The sequence below is a fragment of the Agelaius tricolor genome, unplaced genomic scaffold, assembly GCF_023055355.1.
Source record: "Agelaius tricolor isolate 1412-34295 unplaced genomic scaffold, bAgeTri1.0.p SCAF_9, whole genome shotgun sequence".
Taxonomy (NCBI): Eukaryota; Metazoa; Chordata; class Aves; order Passeriformes; family Icteridae; genus Agelaius; species Agelaius tricolor.
The window spans coordinates 664,768-687,650 of NW_027269269.1; the positions used below are offsets into that span (position 1 = coordinate 664,768).

Sequence of the window (22,883 nt, forward strand, 5' to 3'; positions counted from 1 at the left end):
TTGAAGTAAGAGTTTTTATTGAGGATTTTTAAAAATCTTAGGAAGCACCCATTTTCTAAATGTTGCAAGTCTGAAAGTAACAGAAAGCATTGAAGGTTTTCCAGTGTTTTCAAGCTCCTGAGGTTTTGGATATATGCAGCAAGACCTGCTAAATCCTCAACTGCTTAAAAAATAAGAGTTATTCTTTTTCCTATTGTGCAGCTCAAGATAGAGCATACTCCTCTCTGATCTTTACTTCCCCTCATCCATCTTCTATTAGTGTCCATGATGTCTACATTCAACTCTGCTACAACCCTCAATTCACTCAGTTTTCTTCTTTACTATCTATTCTTAGACTGCTTCCTCTTCTACTGCTGTGATAACAGCACTAAAATTCTGCTCTATCTTCAATTCTCTTGACTCTAAATTGTCTTATCTCCTTACTTAAAGACAAATATTGCTAACAATGTGCATATGTATTTTTATCACAACAATATATAAAAATACACTTGGTATTCCAGTCACTCTAAGGATTGAATTATGAGGTCTTCCAAGACAGTAGGAAGTAAATTATCCATTGCATTTCCAAAATCTCAAGTATTAAGTACTTAATAGTTTCTATGTGGTAAATAATTAGACTCAAAAGGACAAGTTATGCAGTACTTCATAAATACAATCATTCTCTCAAAGAAAAATGACAACCTCTAAGAAGTTCTAATTCAGCCCTTTTCATTTTTTCATGCAATTCATTCTTTTTATAACACTGCTCAGTTACAGAAAGTATTGATTTCCATGTTTGTTTGCAGTCCTCACTTACATTAGTAATGTATGGTTCAATTGCTTGCGCCGTCCTCTTAAGTAAAGCTTTTGCCAGATCATAGGCTTGCTTGTTTAAATTCTGGGGGGGAAAACAAACAAACAAAAAACCAGAAGAGTTATAAGCACATGCATTTATCTAAAAACAAACCCAAGAATTTAAAGCTATCAGGTACTGGTAAATGCATTAAAGAAACAGCCCATTCTTTTTATATTTTCAGTAATAAAAATAATATAGTAAAAGCAAAGCTATTCCAAAGATTTGTAGGGTTCACTGGTATTACTGAGGGAAAAAAAACCAGCTCCAGGCAGATGAGGACTTACTTTTCAGTTGCACATCTAAAACTGATGCTCAATGAACTCAGTGCCTGCATTTTACTGCTCCGCCTTATCAGTCTTCCCAAAAACCAGTAAAGTGATACAAAGTAACACAAAGGCATTTAGAGTCACCACAGAAGTGAGACTCTGAACAGGAGTACAGAAAATGCAATTCTGCCCTTGCATCAAGCAGCCACCTGTGAATCACCACTACAGCCTCTCCATCACACCATGCAAAGTTAGTCTGTTGTCTGAGACAAAGAAAAAAACCCTAAAATTTCAGTTTATGGGAAAATAAAAACTAAACTAATAGAAAAAATTTAAAAAACATAACCCCTCTTCAACGTTCTTATCCTTCCATTTGTCTAAATGGGTTATTGCTCTATCATTGTTTTCTCCCTTTCCCTGCACACATTCTCCACGCTCTAGTTGTTACACCCTTTCTTCAATTTCTATATCACAAGTATTTTTCAGAAATTTTCAGGAGAAAATACAACTCAGCCCTTGTGACACCCACTGCAGTTGATTAACACACAGAAGAATGAAGAAAAAAGTCTTCAATACACAAGAATATGCAGTTTTTTAATAGCTAAAAAAACTCTACAAAAATATAGTTTCTACAATTTTATTAGTCTTTGCAATTTAAAAAAAATCAGTATACTCAGTTTATAATTCAACAGTAAAAAAGGGGCAGTTTGTGGTTGCCTTTTTAAAATATTTCTCACCACAAAAGGAAGAAAACTTCTTGTAGCACAATGGAAAGCAAACACAAGGTGTCATGCTACAACCCAAGGTATTTCTTTCCTTGGATATGCTGAATGAAAGAGAAGATTTGAAAGGATATGGAGAGATCTGCCTGAAATTTTAAAAACCCTATAGAACTATAGGCTTCTAAACAGCAGTGGGAACAGATTACCATTTTCTGATACTATAAAACGAAAAAGTCTTTGACTGGCCTAGTGATAGAATTAAGTCGGGTGAACTTGAAACACTACAAAGACTCATGCCTGAAGTGTCTGTTTCACTCAAAGCCAAAAGAGAAGGTGACTAAAAATTCCAATTCTGGAAAAATAGTTTAATATATAAAATTCTTTCATCTTACTACAAAACTGTACAGTTGTTCCATGTCCCAGGAAAGAGAAAACACTGCATGCTGGATTGTTCTTTATTGTCACAATAAAAAAGAAATTTTAAAAAAGGTATTTCCATTGGAATAATTTGTTTTCTGTTACTCAAAATTGTAATGGTTCAGGAAAGAAAAGGCACAAATAACAGCCAATGTATGCCACTTTTAATTCTTGTTCTGATCCTTCTTGACTTCACAGTTCACCTCCAACAACACAAAGAAAACCATTTTCACCTGGGTAAGAGGGAACTCTGGACATGAGCAAGATCTGGTTTGGTATAAAGCAAGTCTAAACAGCAGACCTATCACAGGAGAGTTCCAACAGGCAGAACTGTTCTGATTCACATTAATTACAGTTTCAGCTTGTATCTTTTGCACAGCAGCTCACTTCAAAGCTTAATGCTTCCCAAGATAAATGCTAGAAGTGGCTATTTGCAGCCCTGAGTAAGAAGGAAATGTTATGCAAATATCTATCCAAAAAAGCTGTAAAGAGGAAAAACAGTCTAGAGCACAAGTGGCTAAGGAAAGTTAGCTATTTTTTCATGCCTCATGTACTTGATTTAATAGTGCCAATAGTCATGACCCTCAAATGTCCAGAGGCCCCACTTTCTGAAAATAACAATATCAAAGAAGTCTTAAAAGCACATGAGTTCTCCTCATTTTCCTGTTTCAGGGAAAAAGCAGAAACAAGTGAAAGTGGCATTGCCTTAGGTGAAATGAAAAGAAGAGCAGCCCAGCCTTTACCAAGTAGGTTCAAAGATCTTTTACAGAACTAAACCTTCTGACTAATTCAACAGTCACAAAAATACCCTAAGCTTCCTTCTCCTTAAGGAGAAATTTTAAAAGGACAACATCTGATTTGATAAATTTCTTCTATTTTTAGATAAGCTCTTCTACCATTATTATCTGTACAACCTTCCCATATGTTTGGTAAGGAAATTGATGTGTATTTCAAGATCTTTTAATGATTTAAGAAAGCCCTCATGATGGGGACTCATTATCTTAATCAGGATGTCCTTAGGAGCATGTAAAAGCATCCAGTAGGCCTAAGGTTTTTAGAGTCCTGAACAGGGTAGGAACAAAGCCATAGGTTGGCAACAATGTTTAAAATAATCATTAGCAATTACTACATCTTGAAAGAAAAAAATCAAAATAAATATTGATTGATAAGCAGAAACCAAAGAACCACCCCTGAGAAGGCAGAACACAAATCTTCTGCAAGAAAATTGAGGTTACACTTAACATCTGAACCAGACTTTTTCCCCCAAAACTTCCAGGTTTGTTTCAGAAAAGAATGTTAATAAACAGTGGAGAACATTCACATTTTTTAAAACTTTGGGAGACCTCCAGCAATAATATCTGAATAGAGGCTATCTTGGTCAACTACAAGTTCTCTCCTTTGTCTCAATTTCTACCATGATTTTTAGGCATTTCTTGCTGGTATTTCAAGATTTTTATACTTTGGGAAAACATCAACAGTTTTGTCAATTTACTTTTCATACCTGCTTTTCTCTACAATGAGAATGACAAACTTCTATTTTTTGACAGAAGAAGCAGTGGCAACCTCTCTGACAGTATGGCACACACATTTTTGTGCTCATACAGACAATATTCTCCTGCAGAGTATGCCACAGAGCCAAAATTCTTTATTCTTGCGCAAGGGGGTCAGAAGTGATGGAAATTCATACACACTTGACTTTTTCTCAATTACTTTTCCAGTTACCTCTCAATAACCAATTTAACACAGATCAAAAAAATATGAGAGTGAAATAATTTTTACCCATCCATTAAAAGAAAAAAAGGTAAGTGCCTTGTATTTTATTTACAGGAAATGACTAAGCTAGCATCAATCCAGCCTTTATTTTGTAGTTTTGGGAGGAAAATCAAATGTTAAGTCTGTATCTAGTGCAAATATTCCTGAAAAGCATATTTTTCACATATTATTTACTTGGAATTTGAAAAGCATCTTCAGTTTTATTATCAATGGTACAGCAGCCGAATAAGTATCCAAGAGCACCTGAGAGAACAGTTTCAAGAGATTCCTTGCTCTCAGGAAGGTAAAGAGATTAAACACAGCTGACAAAGAAAAGGCTCAGCTGAGGTGTTGCCAAGATAGATAACACTAAATATTAAGCAAATTCCTAGTAGGGACAGTTAAGAATTTAATTGTCAATATCACTTTTTCTAAAATATAGGCATGTAAAGCACGTGGGATGTGCAATGTGGGATTCCCTGTAGAAGTCCTGAGGCTGAAAATGGAACACTGGCAAACACCCAAGGAAATCAAGTACAGTTTGCCTTCTAACACACTGCACAAACACAAAATTGCTTTCAGGTCTGCCATAAAAGCATTATAATACAAAAAGATCATTAAAGGGTAAAGGAAAACCTATTAATTTTTCCTGCCTTTTCATACTAACTACCTCTTCCCTTGCTTCTAGGTCTTATCTGGGTTTAGGTCACTTAAATTCATTCCTAATATAATCCTATCCAAAGAATTTCAGTTGAGTTTGTAGGAGTGACAGGGGGTCTGCAGGGTCGAGATGGACGGAGACGAGAGATCTCTGCAGCCAGATTGTGGCACTTGCGGTTTATTACAAAGGGTGTGGGTGCAGAGCCTGGCTGGGAGGTGCCAGCTGCAGCTCGGAGCAGGCTTGAGAGAAGAGAGGGGTAGAGAGGATGGGAGGGTAAGAGCATAAAAGCATAAGAGAGTAAAAGGGGTAAGAGCTAAGAGGCAAGAGTAAGTGTATAGAAAGCAAGTGAGAAAGTAAGTAAGAATATGGAAAGTAAAGAGTATGGAAAGTAAGTGAGCGAAGTTCTCGTTACAATAAAATAAATCATCTTTTGTGTTGAATATTTTCATTCTCACTAACCTATCTAGTACAACATACAAATCTTATAGCATTTCTATACAGCATATAAGAGTCACTACATTACCATACTGTGCTACATTTTAAACCCTAAAACTACTCTTTAGACCCCTTCTGCCAAGCTAGCAAAGTCTGCTAGATCTTTTGACTTGCTTGCTTGCAAAGGCTCTTGTTTCATCAAAAGAAAATTACTTTCAATGGCCACAGCATTGTTTTCTCGTTGTTCAGCAATTAAAAGATCTCAAAGCTTGCTTTCATTTCAATCTTGCTTATAGTTTCTATATTCTCAAAATCTTCTGCTAGACAATCATATTTATAAAGCTTTCTTGTTTCATCCTCCCCAACAGAGTTGATAGAAAAGAAGAGAACTTACAAAAGGAAAAAAATAATTCAGCATCAAAATTAGGAGTTAAGCACATGGTCAGACAAGTTAAGCTTGCCATTTTATTGGCTTATCTGACAGCTGTACTCGTCAAGCAAGCCTGTGCACACTCCAGCTTGCCTCTTTTCTGACATTGGTGTCAACTGCTTTCATTCAGGTTTACATTAGTATTGCTTTTATCCTGACTAAGTGAGATGGATGACAAACTCAAGGGAGATAGAGTAGTTTAGAGTTGTCACTACTTCAGTGACTACTAATTATGGTATAAAGACATTTGGTAATATATCATGTGCCCAGTATGTGCTCTTTATGCCCGACTTTTTGCAGCCATCCTGTGAACACCATTGCTTTTTACACTTCCCACTCAGGACTATGGACCATAACTATTTTTCATATTTGGAAAAATACTGTCTTGGTTTAAGGGGTAACAGCATTGAATTTACCTTTTGTAAACTGCTCAACTAATTACTACATCTCTTAAAAATATTCATGTAATTTTTGCCTAAAGCTGTCCAGTGCTGAATTTCAGCCACTGGATGAACATTCTGCTCCCAACACATACATACAGACCACAGGTTAGATAAATTATACAGACTGAGATTTGAGGAGCTCAGTCTTGTTTTACCAATACAACTCTTCTCTACAATGCAGCCATTCAGTTCAAAAGAGCACACATTCACTCTCATACACAACCTTCCTTTTGGGCATATTAAAAATATACCACTGTGTCACTTTCTATAGACATAACTGTCTCATCTTCAACAATCTCTTGATCTGATCATCTTCAAACGGAGCTAGTAGCAGATCTATATTCCTTCCACTCTATCAAAGATATTTTTTGGTCCCTAGGAAATCTGGGGATTCCCTACAGACCATTACACCAACGTCTGCCTTTATGCCATTTTTGGTGACCAGTCTGATCATCCAATTTCCCTTTTCCACAACCCACACAGCTGAACAGGGAGGTCAGCCAAGACACAGTTCTTTTTTATGGTGGACCTTATCCTTTGTCTCCTTCTAGTTTTGTGCTCAATGGAAGAGTGGAAAAATGCTCAACTCTGAATTTACACTTTTCCAACTTGACATCAGTAGCCACAGAAAGTAGTTAGAGGACCCAAATTTTAAATAATTTTAAATAAAAATTCACCATGGGAAGACTTTGAGATGCAACAGAAAAATATGAGAAGTTCCTTTCCATTAGTATGAAAAAAAAATGGTAAAGATACTCAGAATACAATCTGACATTATGTATCTATTTGTTAGAAAGCAGGCTATAAACAAGCATCCTATCCACAGAGAGACTTTGATTAAAAAAAAAGCAGCAGAAAATGCAAACTCTCAAACATATTTCCCTTATTAAAATATTCAGTCAGTAATTTTGAATCCACTATGAAACAGAATTGTTTTAATGCTACAGACATCCTAACAGGATACAAATTCTTCAACTCAAAGACAGTTTATTAAACATGAAACATAAAAATAGTACAGTCAAATCAATTTGAACACAGATGACACAATGAAACAATAGAGTCTTAATAACTGAGAACACAAACTGAAGTATTTTGCATATTCTTGCTTTTGTATTTTGTATTCCAAAGCTTTACTTTATAAATCTGGACTTCAGCCACACAAATTTCAGTCTAGTCCTGGCACAAAAGTATTAGACTCCTTGAAGAACACAGCTAAAACATATCCAGTGGTGCAAAAAAATTACTGACCTATATTAAGCATTTAGTCTTTCACTGTCAATAGAAAATAATTTATGCGCTACTTATTTACTGAAATTAATGGCTAGTGGTAAAGACACACTAGTAGGCATTCCAAAGCATCTCTCTGTTAATAACCACTTAACCTTACACTTTTTAGAAACTACAGCAGTTAGCACCTTCCTGAACATATTTTAAGGAAAAAAAAAAAAAAAAGCTATTAGAAGTGTCTAAAATACAGCTAAAGGATACATTTCCTAGATAATTCCCCACAGTCTTTTTTTGTCATGCACAACTTACAAGTGAGTAGCCCATGAGATTTCAGTAGGACACAGTTAAACTCCTGAACTAAGGAGTCAGACTTCCATGCTTTTTAAACATTTAAGTATCACAACACGAGCACAGTTCTGAAGTTTTTCCTTTAGTTCATCTACAGGAGACTTTTTTTTTTTAAACATGACATGATTTTTTTGTTAAGGTAAGATAGCTATTCCTTGGGCTCTTCCTGAACCACCATTTCTGCACAGTTTTGATTCTATGGCTGCATCAGAAACATAACAATAACACCAAGCCAACATTTCTGAAATACAACAGAGCCAATTACAAATCAGCAGTCATAACTTTTTCCCTCCCACTAGGGCAGCACCTTAGTTTGAACTGTTGATACAGCATTACATGAATTAAAAACTTTCCAAAGGATGTATGTAACTTCTCTATTCCATTCTACCAGCATTGATGGGACATAAAAAACCCTGTGTTTAAATTCATATGATATTCAACCTTTTAGATTACTGATACTTTGCTTATGGAAAGTATATCAGAGCAATGAAACTTGACTGAATTTTCTATTAAAATTACTTGTTTGCTAAAAGAAACCCAGATAATATCAAGACATTTGCTACAGTCATTCTTTCAATTAGATCTACATATCTGAACACATACATCCAAGAAATCATGATTACAAAACAAACAGCAGAACAAAAAACAAAAAACAAAACATAAGCAACTAAGTCTTACCTTATGTGCTGGCACTAGATTAACTAACACTGTATCCAAAAGTTCCTGTGACACAGTATCTCCCTCACAAATGATAGAGCTCATTAGATCAACCATGTGCATGTGTACTTTTTGGTTATGACCATTGCTGAAATTAAAAACAAGAATTCTTAGTGTAATATCTATGTAAAGTAAAACTTCTGTTCAGAATATTCCCTGTGGTGATGGCAAACAACAAGGAATAAAATCAGCAAATCACAAGTTTTCTTAGAAATCAAAATACTTTGATTCCTTGATTGCATATACCATCATTATTAAATTTCATGCTCTCCTCATTCACTACTGCAATAAGACTCTGTCCCTACCATGAAAAGAAAGCGTATTAGAGCATCCCTCTGCTCTGCCCAGCACTGGGGAGACTTCCTCTGGAGTGCTGTGTCCACTTCTGGGCTTCCCAGCACAAAAGGGACACACACATCATGGACTCAAGTCCAGCAAAGGTTCATAAAGATGATTAGGGGCCTGGAGCTGCTCTCATGGAAGGAGGGGCTGAGAAAGCTGACATCTTTGTTTTTGCCTTGAGAAGAGATGGCTTAGGAAAGAACTTAATGATAAGTTTAAATATCTGATGCTGGGAGTTGAGAAGACAGGGCAAGACTGTCTTTACACCACAGGCTCAGTGGTGTCCAGTCCCAGAACAAGAGGCAGTGGGCACAGGGTGAAATACAAGACATACCATTCAGACATTTAAAAGGGTGATTGAGCACTAGAAGGTTGCCCAAAGATGTCACAGCCTTTCCATCTTTGGAGATGCCCAAAACCTAACTGGCTATAGTTCTGGGCAATCTGCTCAAGCTGACCCAGTTTGGGCAAAGGGAAAAGACTGGACTACCTCTAGCAGTACCTTCTAGAGTCTGCTACTTTTTGAATCATGTTTTCACAGCAATAATCCTCCAAATTCCTTAGAATTGCATACTACAGCATTCAATTTCAATAACAGAATAAAATAAATGCAGTAAATGACAACTAAAGCTAAGTTTCTTAGGAAAAAAAAGATGATGTGCAGTGTGTCTTGTCTCATTAAAACAAAAAACTGACAGTTCTGCTACCTTTAGTTAAGCTAAATTACAAAACTCATTATGCTAAAAGTTAGAACTCGCTGACCTCAATCATGCAGTAATATACTGTGAAATCTGAGGTGAAAATACTCACTTTATTACTGAAAACAGCGTTCTATACAGCTGTGTAAAAATCTCATTGCTGTCCTCTAATTCAAAGCATATGTTATAAGACTTGACCCAAGCAATGTTCTGTGTTGGAACAGGAAAAAATAAAAGGAGTAGTTAACACAAGATTAAATTGAAAGATTATGTTTAACAATTATTATAAAATAAGTTATGAAGCTTACCTCAAGCAAATAAAAGTATCGATTAAACTGGGGGCTTTTCGTATCTTCTAAACCTTTAAGTTGCCTTGTTATGAACATAAATATATCCTGAAAAGAAAGAAGTGCTAGTTAATCAATAAACTGCAATTAAACCTTCAATGTATAATAATTATCTTTTAAAATTACTTGTATTATTTAGTCACTACAAAATACAGAGCAATGACAGACATTATTTCACTACCAAAAAGAAGATCATGTACAAAAACATCATGGAAAATGTCAAGGAGTAATTTAAAAATACTTCATATTTCTTTAAAGGGTTGAGAAAGTAACCTTTTCCTAAGGAAACAAATGCTTTTCATTTCCAAAAGAAAGCATTCAACTTGACAAACACAGCTGCAACTGTCTGGCTGCAGAAGTCAAGAGATTATTATTCATCAGGACAATGAATTTAATATTTTTACTTCATATTACAATCAGTTTCAAAAGAAGGAGAGAATAGCAGTAGGCAGCTACATCTTTCCTAAGAGATGTTATTATATGTTCACTCTGTATTGTTTGTGCATTTCTCAGTCATCAAGATACTGACATAGATAATATCTCTTGCAAAAACTAATAAACCTAGTTCCTCCTGCTTCCTCTATCAACTTTCACCACCAGAAGACTCCTTCAGAAAAAGTCTCACACAGTAAATTGAAGCAGGTTACAAGGAACAAATAGTCAATTATTAACTAAATAGAAACACACAGGAAGGTATCTCCTTAAATTCTTTTTTCACATTCAGATAATTAACAGATTAATGTAGTTGTGAATTTCCAGCTAAAACAACTATAAAATCAAAATATTAGAATTAAATCAAAATATTTAGAAATAAGTATCACCAGAAACACTCTTCACAGCCTCAACTATATCTATGTTTCATCTAACAACCTAGGTGTAAATGAAATATATTCCAAAAGGTAAAAAGCTGCCAAAATAAATAGAATAGAGCCTTACTGTTAATCCTGAAAATCCATCTGAGAAATAGTCTATAAGGCGTTTCTGTAATACTTTCAAAATGACCATTTCTCCTAACCCCCCAAGAATAATACACAGACAAAAGACAAGAATATGGTTTCTTTTTTCCCAACACTATAACCACAGAATCCAGCCTTAATCATTAAGCTGAGCACTTACTGTGGATCTAGGTAAAATCAAGAATTAGATTACATGTGACATCACCAACTCCTGGAAAAACAGCACAGCAAAACACTGTTCAGAGCTACAGCTACATTTACATTTTAATTTGGTTTGAAACTGATTTTTAAGAGTTAAGGATGATGAAAAGGATCGTTGTCTGGTTCACACTTCAGGATCCTTTACAGAGCACACCATCTAGACTGTTCAGCTAAAATTAAACCAAAACACTCAAAGGACACATCTAATGGTCTCCAACCACTCAGAAGCATTCAGTTCCCATGCAAAAGCTCATCTGAAGAATCCCTCCTTTAAAAATCAGCGCCTGAACACTAGCAGGCTATCAGTCCCCACCCAAAAGGAAAGCTGTCTTATGGAAAACACTGGTTCTGTAAAATTTAGAAGACATACAAACTGAGTCCCAGGGGAGAATAAGAATGAACTGAAGAAGAAAGGAAGCACATGACAGACTGACCAATGCCAAACATAAAAACTTCTTAATCTTAGAACCCACGCTCTGTGTTAATTACTTTGTGGTAAACTACTTGTAGAGGTAAATCACAATCTGTTAATTTAACCAAGTATCTCAGTTTTTATCCTACAGCTTAGTATGCAATACTTATCTGCTGAATGTGATTCAAAGATCCTACTAACTTTCCAAAAGAAAGTTCTCATCATTGTGCTGCATATAACTACAGACATTGAGGAACAGGATACATGCACAGTAAGTCCAACACCTGAATGCTTCAAATAACAGCATGGTTTGAAAAAGTATGCATTTACTCCTAAACTATTTTTTCCTCTTCATATTTAAAGACAGCAACACAGACTAAACTCAGAAGTACTCACTAATTTTTAATATCTCGTGTACTATGACCAAACATTTTCAAACATTTTTCCCTTTTTTTAAGCACATTGTTCTCTCTTTTAAGCACACCCAACATACCACTTGAACATGCATTTATAAATTCAAAACACAGGCTAAAACAAACTTTGGCTGCAGCCAAAAAATTACAATAATTTCACAACTGGACAATAGGTTCTCACATGAGACTGCATAAAGCAAGTCTACACTAGAATCCAGATTTCAAAAACAAAAGTGCTCACACTTCAACTTTAGGAATTTTTTTTTGTTTTGTTTTGGGGCTTTTTTGTTTGTTTTGGGGTTTTTGTTTTGGTTTGGGTTTTTTGTTTGTTTTGTGGATTGCTGTCATGATGACAATTAACTGCATAACAGCTTCAGCAATCATCAGAGTCGTGGCTCTCACCAGAGAACACCTTCAGATAAATGAAGTTCTGCTACCATTTTACCCTTTTTTAAATCTATGTTTCAGCAGAGACAAGTAGACAGTCCTTCTGTTTAAGTCATTTTCAATTGACACATATAAATAATTAGATTATCTTCCCACCAGAAGATTAGATTTGGGCTCTAAGCTTTACACAGACTGAGGAGGACTCAAATTTAGAAGTTTTGAGATCCCAGCAGAGCAAACCTACTCCAGCTCTGTTTTTATTCTACTCATGGCATTTTCCATCCCTGTTATCAACTCTCTTTCAATGGTCAGCAAGGAATGTAAGATTTACACTGATGATACACATAAAAGAGGAAAACCTGAGATTCTTATCCCTTTCCTCAGCATCCCATTTGCACAATATCTAAGTTAAAAAGACATCCACTGAGTCTGAAGCAATGGCAAAAACTTAAGATTTAAGTCTTTTCCTCTCAAGAAATTAAGCCTTTTTAGCACTCCCCTTTCCCATTTTTAACTTTGGTGTTACCCATACAAGAAAGACTCAGCTGCAGTATGGATTTGATATTAAATACTGGGTAAAAATAGTGCCAAGATATAACCCAAGAGGAAGCATTCTTCCTCTTACCTCTGTCATAAAGTGGACGGAACTCTTCGACATTTCTATCAGAGCTTGTCCTGCAACCACAAAAGCTGAGTTCAGAAGAAATGGGTTTGCAAGAAACCTACCCCAGCAGCCCTAGGCCAAGGTCCCTATTGTTTGTCTTGTCTTTATTTCAAATATGTTTAAAGAACTGCATCAAGAAACTGAATTCTGAAATCCACACAGATTACAGAACTCAATGCTGGCAATGGAAGTCCCTCATCCATTCCAAGTTCTGTCCCAGCAATGTTTGTAGTATTCTGATACTTCAGGTATGAGATCAGTACTGTAAACCTTCCAATATTGTACACTACGAAATCTGAAGCTTAGTAGCATTTGGTAGATCAACTACTCTAAGGAGGAACTTAGTTAGCCCAACTCAGAAAGATAAATTAAAGCTCTAAGCCTAACAAGCAAATGAAAACATATACTAAAAACTGAAATAGGAATCAGGATACCTGAAAACCAGACTTAAATAGAGCACAGTAGAGAAAGCTAATATTCATCTCCAGTTGAAGATGGTGCAGTCGATAAGTAGAGGAAGTAGATGTTGTACCTCTGATTACACACTAATTCAGAATTAAGAAAACAGAACTAAGAAAAATCCTTAGATATCTCTCCAGTATGTCTGTTAACAAAAGATGTACTACAGCAGCTGGAACTGCACTGTTTCCCTAATTAGGAAGCACTGCTGGCACAACCACTAGATGAGAAATTGAGTGATTTCCTCTTAAGTGATAATAGATAGACCATCCACCACAACCACCTTTTTATCCTACTGTGGAATAAACAAAGACCAAACCAAACTAAACAAAAAAGACCACACACATTTCTAAATCAGGGAGACAAAAAAGCACACATTTTTCAGTGTTACTTTCACCTGGTTTTTCGTAGATTTCCCCCAAAACTCAAGTTAACTCAGTTCATCACTTGAGATTCTGACTGCACAAGGGAAACAGTTTGATTTTTAGAGTTGGGAACTAAGTTAGAATTCTACTTTAAAAAGTAAAAGAACCCATAAAATAATATAAAATTTATTTCTTTCTGGAACAAATTAGTCAGATCTGTACTTCCTTTTCAAATCTGACATTTCTCTATCAACCATCTCCATCTAGTGGGATCAGTGATGTCTGTAATTGCAGAATTTCCCAAGCCACATCAAATATCATTTAATTCTGTACAAAAGTACTTTATCTTTGTTTCAATAGAGCCTTTACCAATAAATATACAAGTACCTGCCTCTTGGTAGTTTAATTGGAGATGCAGGGGTATTTCCCCAAGTGAAGTTATTAGCTATCTTGCAAGAGATTGTGATAAAAGCTATACATATAATCAATATTTCGAAGTAAACTAACCTACAAATCCCAAAAACAGTTCAATAAAATAATTATTTTCAATACAAATCCAAAACTCTGCAAGTTACTGGAATACGTACTATATAGCCCTTTATGTCATGGACAACTGACTTGACCAATCCCATCCTAAAATCAAGTGAAAATCTTGAACTGTTTAGGCTGAACCAGAAATAAAAGGAGGCAAAAAGCAGTCATGACCAATTGTATTAATCACTGAGTGTAAAAACCTGCTGTGGAAAAAGAGATTAATTTTATTTACCTTCAGTTTATCCGGTGAAGTGTATGGAGCTTCAGGGGCATAAATTCTGAAAATATCAGCAAGACAACACGCTACCAACAAACGCACATCCTTATCAGGATGTTTGAGGAAAAAATCTGAAGCAAGATGTAAAGCAAGATTTAGGTAGAGCTCCTTTTCTTCTTCAGAGTCCTGGTCCATATCCATGAAAGTTTTCACAACCATCTAAATAGACAGACACATATTAGTACATAAAATTAAATGCTTCATGTAACAGAATCCTTACTAAAAGTTACTTTTCTGGTCTTCTGCAACTTCTGTCAGAAGCATTATTAGCTATGCTGTAGTACTTACTTGAGCAACCAGTGTTTTCATTTTTCAGGGCACAGGAAATACCTGGCCAAGTCCTCTATCAACGAAACCAACACACAGCCTCAGCAGAAATACTGAAAGCCTAGTTGTAGACTTCCCAAATCTTTTTGAGAAACCGTATAATCAAGTTTGACAATTGAAGAAGTGCAACAGGATTCACTGTTACAGCTTGTTACTGTTACTTAAAAATAGACTGTTACTTTAAAATTCAGACAATGGCAAAACTTGATTAAAAATATTTGTTTCTCTCTCAACTATTCAGTGACAATTTTTTCTTCCTATTCTCTTTCAGTTTCAGGTTTTGGCCTATTATGGCTCTGAGGAAAATTCTATTCCCTGTGCTGTCCAGAAGCAGAGCCCACACTTTCAACAAATGGATATATAAATCCAGGCAGCTGAGCAGCAAGGGTGTTGTCCAACAAGACTAAAACGACCACTAGGATTAGGAGGATCCAGTTACTGAAGTCATGGAACAAAAAAAAGAGTCTGGTACACCAAATATTTAACATGCTGAATAAAACAAAAGCAGAAAAAGCTATATTTAGTAACTGTTAGTTGGTGAGTATTCTTATATTTGAAAAACTTTCTGAAGGAGAGAAATTTATTGACAAAACAAATTCCTTATCTGACTCACAGAGGCAGAGTTATTTTAAGGAGTTCAGCTCTTGTAAAATTAACAAAATTATACTAAAGCCTTAATTACACAAGCCCGAGAATTAAAGCCAAAACTCCCATCTACTTCTTCAGTGTAAGAAGAGATGTTATTCAAAGAATAATAATGTAAAGTCCCAGAATCCTATAACACTGCAAAATACTTTACTTTGCTATAGTTTGTTGTTTGGTTGGGTTTTTTTCCCCCTTCAAAAGATTTACTAAAACTGGTCAGGGAGTAAGAAAGCCCAACTCAAAAAAATTCCAACCTTCTGCATAATTAGGATCACAGAAGCTGTGAAGTTTTCAAACATATGAAAATCCTTTACAAAAAGGCATAGAAGATCAGCAGTTTAGGCAGACACAACTTCCATTGCAAGAAAAAAAAAGTCGTCCCCAGTCAGGCACAAGACCTGAAGTGCCCTGGTGCCCTTATACACTAATTAATTTACAAGTCAGAACTGTTTTCATTTCCAGGAAAAGTAGTTTTTTCATACTTCTTGCAACAAGTATGGGTTTTTTCTACTCTGGAAATGAACCTTTCATGTTTTTTCCCTGATAACATGAACATCTGTACAAGTCAGGACAACAAAGATCAGTCATCCTGTCTGCAGAGCACTCCATCATAGTGTTTAAGGAAAAACAAAGGACAACAAGCTAGTTGTCCTAGCATGGTTTTCCAGATTCCTGCAAAGCAATAAGTTAGAGGACTCCAGAGCCTGAAATCGCACCCAGCCCACCACAATTGATACTCCTAGAGCTTCATCTTCCAGATGTGGCACATATTTCTTAACCCATTCAATTTTTACTACATCATTCCACAGAAACAAGCTTTGAAATTTACTGGTATGAAACTGACAGAAAAGTGCATTATTAGACTGCTGGTCTAAAAGTAATATTTCATTAGATGATGACTTGGCTCTTGTGTATTAAAAAAATGTGGAAAAATGCTTTTCTCACACTATTCATCATTTCCAAGAGTTTATCACCTTCTTTCTGTCTTCAGTGCTAGTTGACAACTGTCACCATTTAGTTTCTATCTCATTTTGAAATCTATTATAAACTTCAAGAGGGCATCAATTCAAAATGCATCAAATGTCCAATGTAAGTTATGCTAATACAGAAATTCACTCTGCATATTTTCCATTTTATTCTCAGATTTCTCAATAATTTGCATTTATATTAATATATCATTATCAACAAACAGCAGAATGTCTGCTTGTGCACAGAAGAGTGCTTTTTCCATAATAATTGCATGAATTTGGCAGTCAGAGAAATCAAGAGGCTAATAGTTCACTTATTTATCAACTACTTTTCTTTAGCACCTGCAACTGTGTTTATACTGAAGTTTTGTACACTTGTGGTGTAGCATGGAACATCCAACCTCTTATAAAAGAAATACTTCAGTTTTTTCCCTGCCTGAGCACCAATGAATTCACTGCCAGAATAAACAACTAACAAGAAACACAAGACATCTTACAAGATCCTCTTATTCTGCAAGACAGATCAAGATGACAGAAGGGACTAGACATTCAAGGCCAAAAATGAAATTAAGCTACAGGAGAAAAAGGATTAGTAAGAAGTGTGGTGCTGCATTTCCACAAGCTGAAAAAAATATGCAAGTGCTAACAAAGAATTCCTTCTCTTAGGAATAGTTACTGGGGGGAAGACAAGAAGCAACCCTCATGGTTTGGGATTTTATTGGTTTTTGTTAATTTACCCATAGTTCCAACTGACTTAAAACTACTTCTTCAGAAAACTCCAAATTAAGCTCTTTCATCTGTTAGAATACTTAGGTTCCCATCCCACATCTGTTCCCTCCTGTTTCACAGGGTAAGCCCTAGCTGTAGGCACTCCTCCTGCACAATACAGGCCTGCCTTTTTGTGAGAGTACAAAGGTAGATGCAGAACTGTAGTAACAAAATTAGCCCCCAAATCTATCCAACTTTCCTAAATGCTTAGGCCAGATAAAATGGTCAAGAAATTCAAGACAGAAATACATCAAAGACTCTAAGTGTAGTCAAAGTATATATACTAAAGTATAACAAAAATTACCTTCATCATGATACAGGCTAAAACAACGAGTATAAGGTTTTTATAAACAAACCATAGAGCATGAAGGCATAAAATGAATGTATTGAGAGGTATACAAATTATTTCCAAAATTATTACTCTCTTTTAGAGAGGAGAATACTGGAAAACAAAGTGAAAGTACTGACTTAGCATAGTAGTGGAAATAAAATTTGAGCAGCATTTTAAATTAAGGCAGTTCATTTCTATTTGTGATTTTTAAATGCATTTAAACCTTTTTTGAACAAGCCATTTCAAGAAAGTGGTAGAAGAGAAGGCACAAAAGCAAACAATTTTCTCCTTCTATGCATAGAAAAGGTAAAGCCCAAAGGGGAAAAAAAACCATTCCAGATATAAAATACAGTAATAGGATTACTGAACATCTTTTACAAGAAACTTTAATCTGCAAGCAATTAGTTGCTTACTAACCTTTAGCCTTCTCACCATCTCTTCTTTAGATATTTTATCAGAGATTTCTTTGACTCCTGGAGGATATGTGATTTTTCCATCATTGGCTCTCGTCTTTGAATGAGCCATGATTTCACGGTTTTAAAACTGTGGAAAGAAATTAATAAGACAATGCTGTTTAACTAGTTCATGCTTAACCATATCTGTCCCACTTTGACAAACAAAATCCAACTAGAAATATACCAACAAACCCGTACAAACACAAAAAAGGACAAAATATTTTGATTGGTTTCAGTAATCTATACTGTGGGAGACAGCAAGAGTTTTGATATGCAGGTAGATTGTCCTATGACACAAACCTTCCAAGAAGTACACATCAGGAAAAAGCTAAAACTCCTCATTTCAGAATGTCATTGATCTTTATACTAACAAGACGCAACCAAGAACCTTACTGTATTGTATGATCTGTTTTCATCTCTTGGTAATAATAAATCCTAGGTAGCTTGGGTGTTCAGACATCTGAAGTGGACTTTGCGTTCATTTTTACTCTTTTGGAAAATGCAATTTTCCAAAATGCCTAAACACCAGTGCTGTTAATTGTTACACATCACCAGTTCTAATTCCCCAATACTACCAGGCAAGCAGCAAATAGAGAATGAAAAATACAAGTCTTTCCTCTATGCCGTTAAAGCCAAGTTTTCAAGTGAAAGACTGCAGATAAGCAATGGTATCTTCTTCCTAAATTCTAACTAGGAACACAACTCAGTTACTCGGTTTCTCAGTCCCTTTAAACTGATGCAAATGAAAACTACCATGTAATTCACTCTAAGTTATGCAGAGTTTCATTGCTTTAGAGAAGGAAGCTGAACTGAAATCTTTACTTACATAAAAGCAATCAATACAAAAGACGGTGAAAAAATCTAGATGGCATGTGTGGGAACAATCAGGATCTTAGAAAAAGACTGTACCAGGGCAGTTACAAATGAAGAATGTAACAAAAGAAACAAATTTCTTTGTCATTGTCTTGATATTTTTATTTCTTTAGCTAAAAGCATGATCCACTTCTAGCAGTCATGGCTGTTCTGAACTGTGAATTCCAAGTATCAGGATTTGTATTCTTCAGTTCATATTTCATGAAAACAATCAAAGTTACAGATTTTGCTTCATCTTCATCTAATCTTTTACCAAACAAAAAGTTAGCATTGGCTTTTTTTTTTTTTTTTTGCAAAGAACACATACAGCACAAGAAATTTTATTTTTGTAAATAGGGAAAACATGAATAGACCAAACATAATCAGATTTCATTCAACAGGCATGATATGCAATGTACTTCAACAGATACATGAAAGTCAACTCAGTTTCTGTCATCTTCTCTGCCCCTACATGCACCCAGCAGCGGAGCAGTGCCACATGCTTGCAGTTGTAGTAAAAATTGACAGTGACAAAGCTGGGAGGAAACAAAGTAACTTTTCCTAATACTAAAATATGATGCCACTTTTATCCCCGTTATATTTCTTTAACACACTGCAATGACAAGCCCATGTCAAGTCTAGGACTCCTCAAAAGCACATAGAAATTGTAATAAAGTTCACTCTTCTTGCCATATGACACAGATATTACACTCTACCTTTCAGATGGGATGATGTTATATATTACACCTAAATTCATTCTAACAGCTCATCACAGCAGAAGGAAGTCTTGCTTGCCTGAATATGAGAATGCATAAAAGCATCAGATGCTTTGTTGGACCAATCAAACTCACCAACTCAAAAAACAAGCCTAATTGTTTTTGAAAAGCGTGTGACAAGCATCAAAGCTAACTCAAGGGAAAGAACAGGAACTAAGGGAACTGGGGAACAAAACTCCATTTTCCAGTGGTGGATAGCTGTCAGATCAGATCAAATGCAGTGGAAACTTGATTAGAACATGATGATGTAGTCCCATTTGGAGCACATTTTGAAACGTTACAGTCAAGTTCGACTGTGCAGCCAATATGTCCAATGGCCATGCAACCAAGCTTTTAAGCTTCAGTGGCATCCAAGGTCTGCATGAAACTGAACATTTGTATTGTGTTTATGTGGCAAGGTTTTGGTAGTGGGGGAGGCTGAAGGCAGAGCCCCTGTGGGAAGAGACAGGGGGCTGCTCCTATAGCAAACAGAGCCAGCTCCAGACAGCTCCAAAATGGACTCATCCCTTGCCAAAGTTGAGCCATCAGTGATGCTGGCAGTGCCTCTGTGATAATGCATTTAAGAACTGACAAAAAATGCTGCATAGCAGTTACTAGGAAGAAAAGTGTGAAAAACCTGCAGCCACCAAGGTTAGTGAAGAATGAAAACAATCACCCTGTAATTATCTTGACCCATGAGCATTTTTCTTATTTCCTTCTCTGTTCCATTAAGCAAGAAGAGTGAGAGAGCAGCAGTGTTAGCACCTAACAGACAGCCAAGGTTACAGACAGGGATGTACACAGCTTACCCCTCTCAGAGGTACAGAAAAAAAATAAACAGGACTTCATTTTCTAGAGAATTAATACACCTAGTCTTACAGGATCAAAAATAATTCTAAAAAGGTTCTAAGAAATAGAACATAAAGGATAAAGAATTATAAAGCTTCTAATACTGAAACAAAAACATTCAAAAGAAAAAGCAGAAAACAAAACATATCATTCAAAAAAAAATTTCAATGCTAAGCAAACTTGCACAACAGTTATAACTTCAATTACCTAAGTAAAACTTCATTACATTCTACTGCTAGAAGTTCCTGTTCTTCTGGACTGCCAATAAAACTGTGCATACCTAGCTTTATCAAAATAATCTGTGTTGAACACTCAATAGAATCTAGGATTTTATTTGGGAGCGAGGGTGGGGTGGGGGGGAAGGTGTTTTGGTGACTCTAACCAAATGCAAGTCTCTGTGATTTCACATTAGATACATCAGCTGTTTCAGTGAACTTCTGTCATGGAAAAAGAAGACAGTAGCAGCTAAGAACAACAGCCTCAAGGCCAGCTGTATGTACAACATGTTGAAAATGAAAATCCATAAGCCAGTGATGTGATATTCAATGACTGAATTTCAAAAAGCTTTTAAAATTCATTTTTATAGATTCAGTGTATTGCAAAAGAAAACAGTCTGAGATGACAAGCATTTTGAAAGAAGGAAATTCTTTCAAAGCATCTTTGAGATTCAACAGACTCAGCTGACAGCTTCTATTATTTTTTTTTTAACAAATGGTATTTTAGAAGTTCTCCACCATGTTTTCAAAAATCCAGTACTATTCCATATACACCATGAGAAGGGAAAGAGCACAAGTCTTACAAGAAGAGGCTGAGGGAGCTGTGGTTGTTTAGCTTGGAGAAGAGGAGACTCAGGTATGACCTTACTGCTCTAAAAAACTACCTGAAAAAAGGTGTGGTGATGTGGGGATTGGTCTTTTCTTCCAGGTAATCTATGACAACACAAGAGGAAATGGCCTTAAATGGCACTAGGGAAGGTTTAGATTTGACATTAGGAAAAATTTCTTCACCAGAAGAGAGGTCAGGCATTGAAACAGGCATCCCAGGGAAGTTGTAGAATCACCATCCCTGGCAGTGTTCAAAAGGTAGATGGATGTAGCACTTGGGGACATGGTTTAGTGGAGAACACAATGGCTCTGGGTTAACAGTTGGACTCAATGATCTTAGAGGTCTTTTCCAACCTTAATGACGCTATGAAAAAGGGAAATGTTCACATGAATGCCTTTTTTAAGGCAAGAAAACAATTCAGACCATGAAATGCTTTGCACCCTGCAGAATCCCAGCACATAAACTAAACTTTAACATCTGCCCTGTTTCTGCTGTTATATGAGGATAAAGAAGGGAGATAGATGTCACAAGAAACTTGAACAAATATATAACAAATTCCAGTCCTAACAAATAGGAATAAAAATCACGATTCAATCAGACTTTGGTTTTTTTAGTTATGTTAAACAGTACTGTAAGCTAAGACTTCAAAAACTATGAAGAAAATAAATATATTTTAAGCTAATAAAGCATTTAAGATACAAGCCCTACTCTTTGTACGCATGGAGATGATACAGTAGTACTTAAGATGTCCTGCAACTGCCTGCGTCAACACAGAAGCACCGCTGCAATTGTAATTTCTCAAAGACCTAAAGTCAGGAACCAGGAGCCAGTCTTTAGAAGTATATTGAAAAATAGTATGTATAAAATAGTGTGACAAATTAAAAACTAAGTTATAAGGGAGGTGAGGTGGAAGAAACTACTACAGACAAAAGAAAGAAAGATGACAAAACATATACCCTTTGTACAATGACAACAGGAAAACTAAAGCACAGAAAAAAACCCAAAAGCGGAAGTTACATTTCTTGGACATTAGATGAAGATGGATTAAAAAGTCATTCAACTCTTGTGACAAAAATTACAAGATCATATTTAATGTAAAATTATGACTATCAGCCAGACCACAAATGGGAACAATCAATTAATCTGAACAGAGTTAATTAGTAGTAAGTACCACTGCCAAAATTGGTCAAGCTCAAATAAATAAACTACACATGAGTTCTGTACATAGTCTGTAGCATTCAACAGCTACTCAGTTCCAGCGAAGTCTACTGGCCATTATATTACTAAAACATTCATAGATGTTTTCTATATAGCAGATAACTTTATGAATAGCTTAACTTCACATACACTACTTGCTCAATACTTTAAAATACTGACTGTGATTATGCAAATAAAACATGGATTGATATCTTGCATATTCAGTATCTATGCAAATATACTTCATAGGTCAATAAATATCATTAGAGGATGTTAAGTCAATGATCTACTGGAGGACTTAAACCACACTCCATTTAATTGTATTTTGTTTGGTTGACAGTTTACATTGCCTATGGTGATTTAATTAACTGTGCTAATCATTAAACAAACTGTGCCTTAACACACACGAAGACATCATGTGTCAACAGTGACTTTCCAGAGATATATAAATGTGTTTAAATCCTCCAGATAGTTTTGTAGAAGTCTTACCCAAGTGATGAAGCAAACTTTACCACATCAACGCTTGATTCCTTGCAAGTCTGGCTCCTGCCTTACTATCACTTCCTCTTAAAAATCCAGAATCCAAACATGAGGACTTAGAAG

The 22,883-nt window shown here is 35.7% G+C and overlaps 1 protein-coding gene across 3 annotated transcripts in view; it reads right to left on the bottom strand.

Moving 5' to 3' along the window:
* Nucleotides 1-22,883, bottom strand: part of PDS5B (PDS5 cohesin associated factor B) — a 102,026-nt gene that overhangs the window by 64,146 nt on the left and 14,997 nt on the right. For all 3 annotated transcript variants that reach the window (XM_071433943.1, XM_071433944.1, XM_071433942.1), the window contains exons 2-7: nucleotides 17,765-17,890; nucleotides 14,264-14,467; nucleotides 9,602-9,688; nucleotides 9,406-9,503; nucleotides 8,215-8,341; nucleotides 797-877 (exon numbers count right to left, since the gene is read on the bottom strand). In XM_071433943.1, coding sequence (XP_071290044.1) covers nucleotides 797-877; nucleotides 8,215-8,341; nucleotides 9,406-9,503; nucleotides 9,602-9,688; nucleotides 14,264-14,467; nucleotides 17,765-17,872 — 705 coding nt within the window. In that variant the 5' untranslated portion in view covers nucleotides 17,873-17,890. The remainder of the gene's footprint in view (nucleotides 1-796; nucleotides 878-8,214; nucleotides 8,342-9,405; nucleotides 9,504-9,601; nucleotides 9,689-14,263; nucleotides 14,468-17,764; nucleotides 17,891-22,883) is intronic.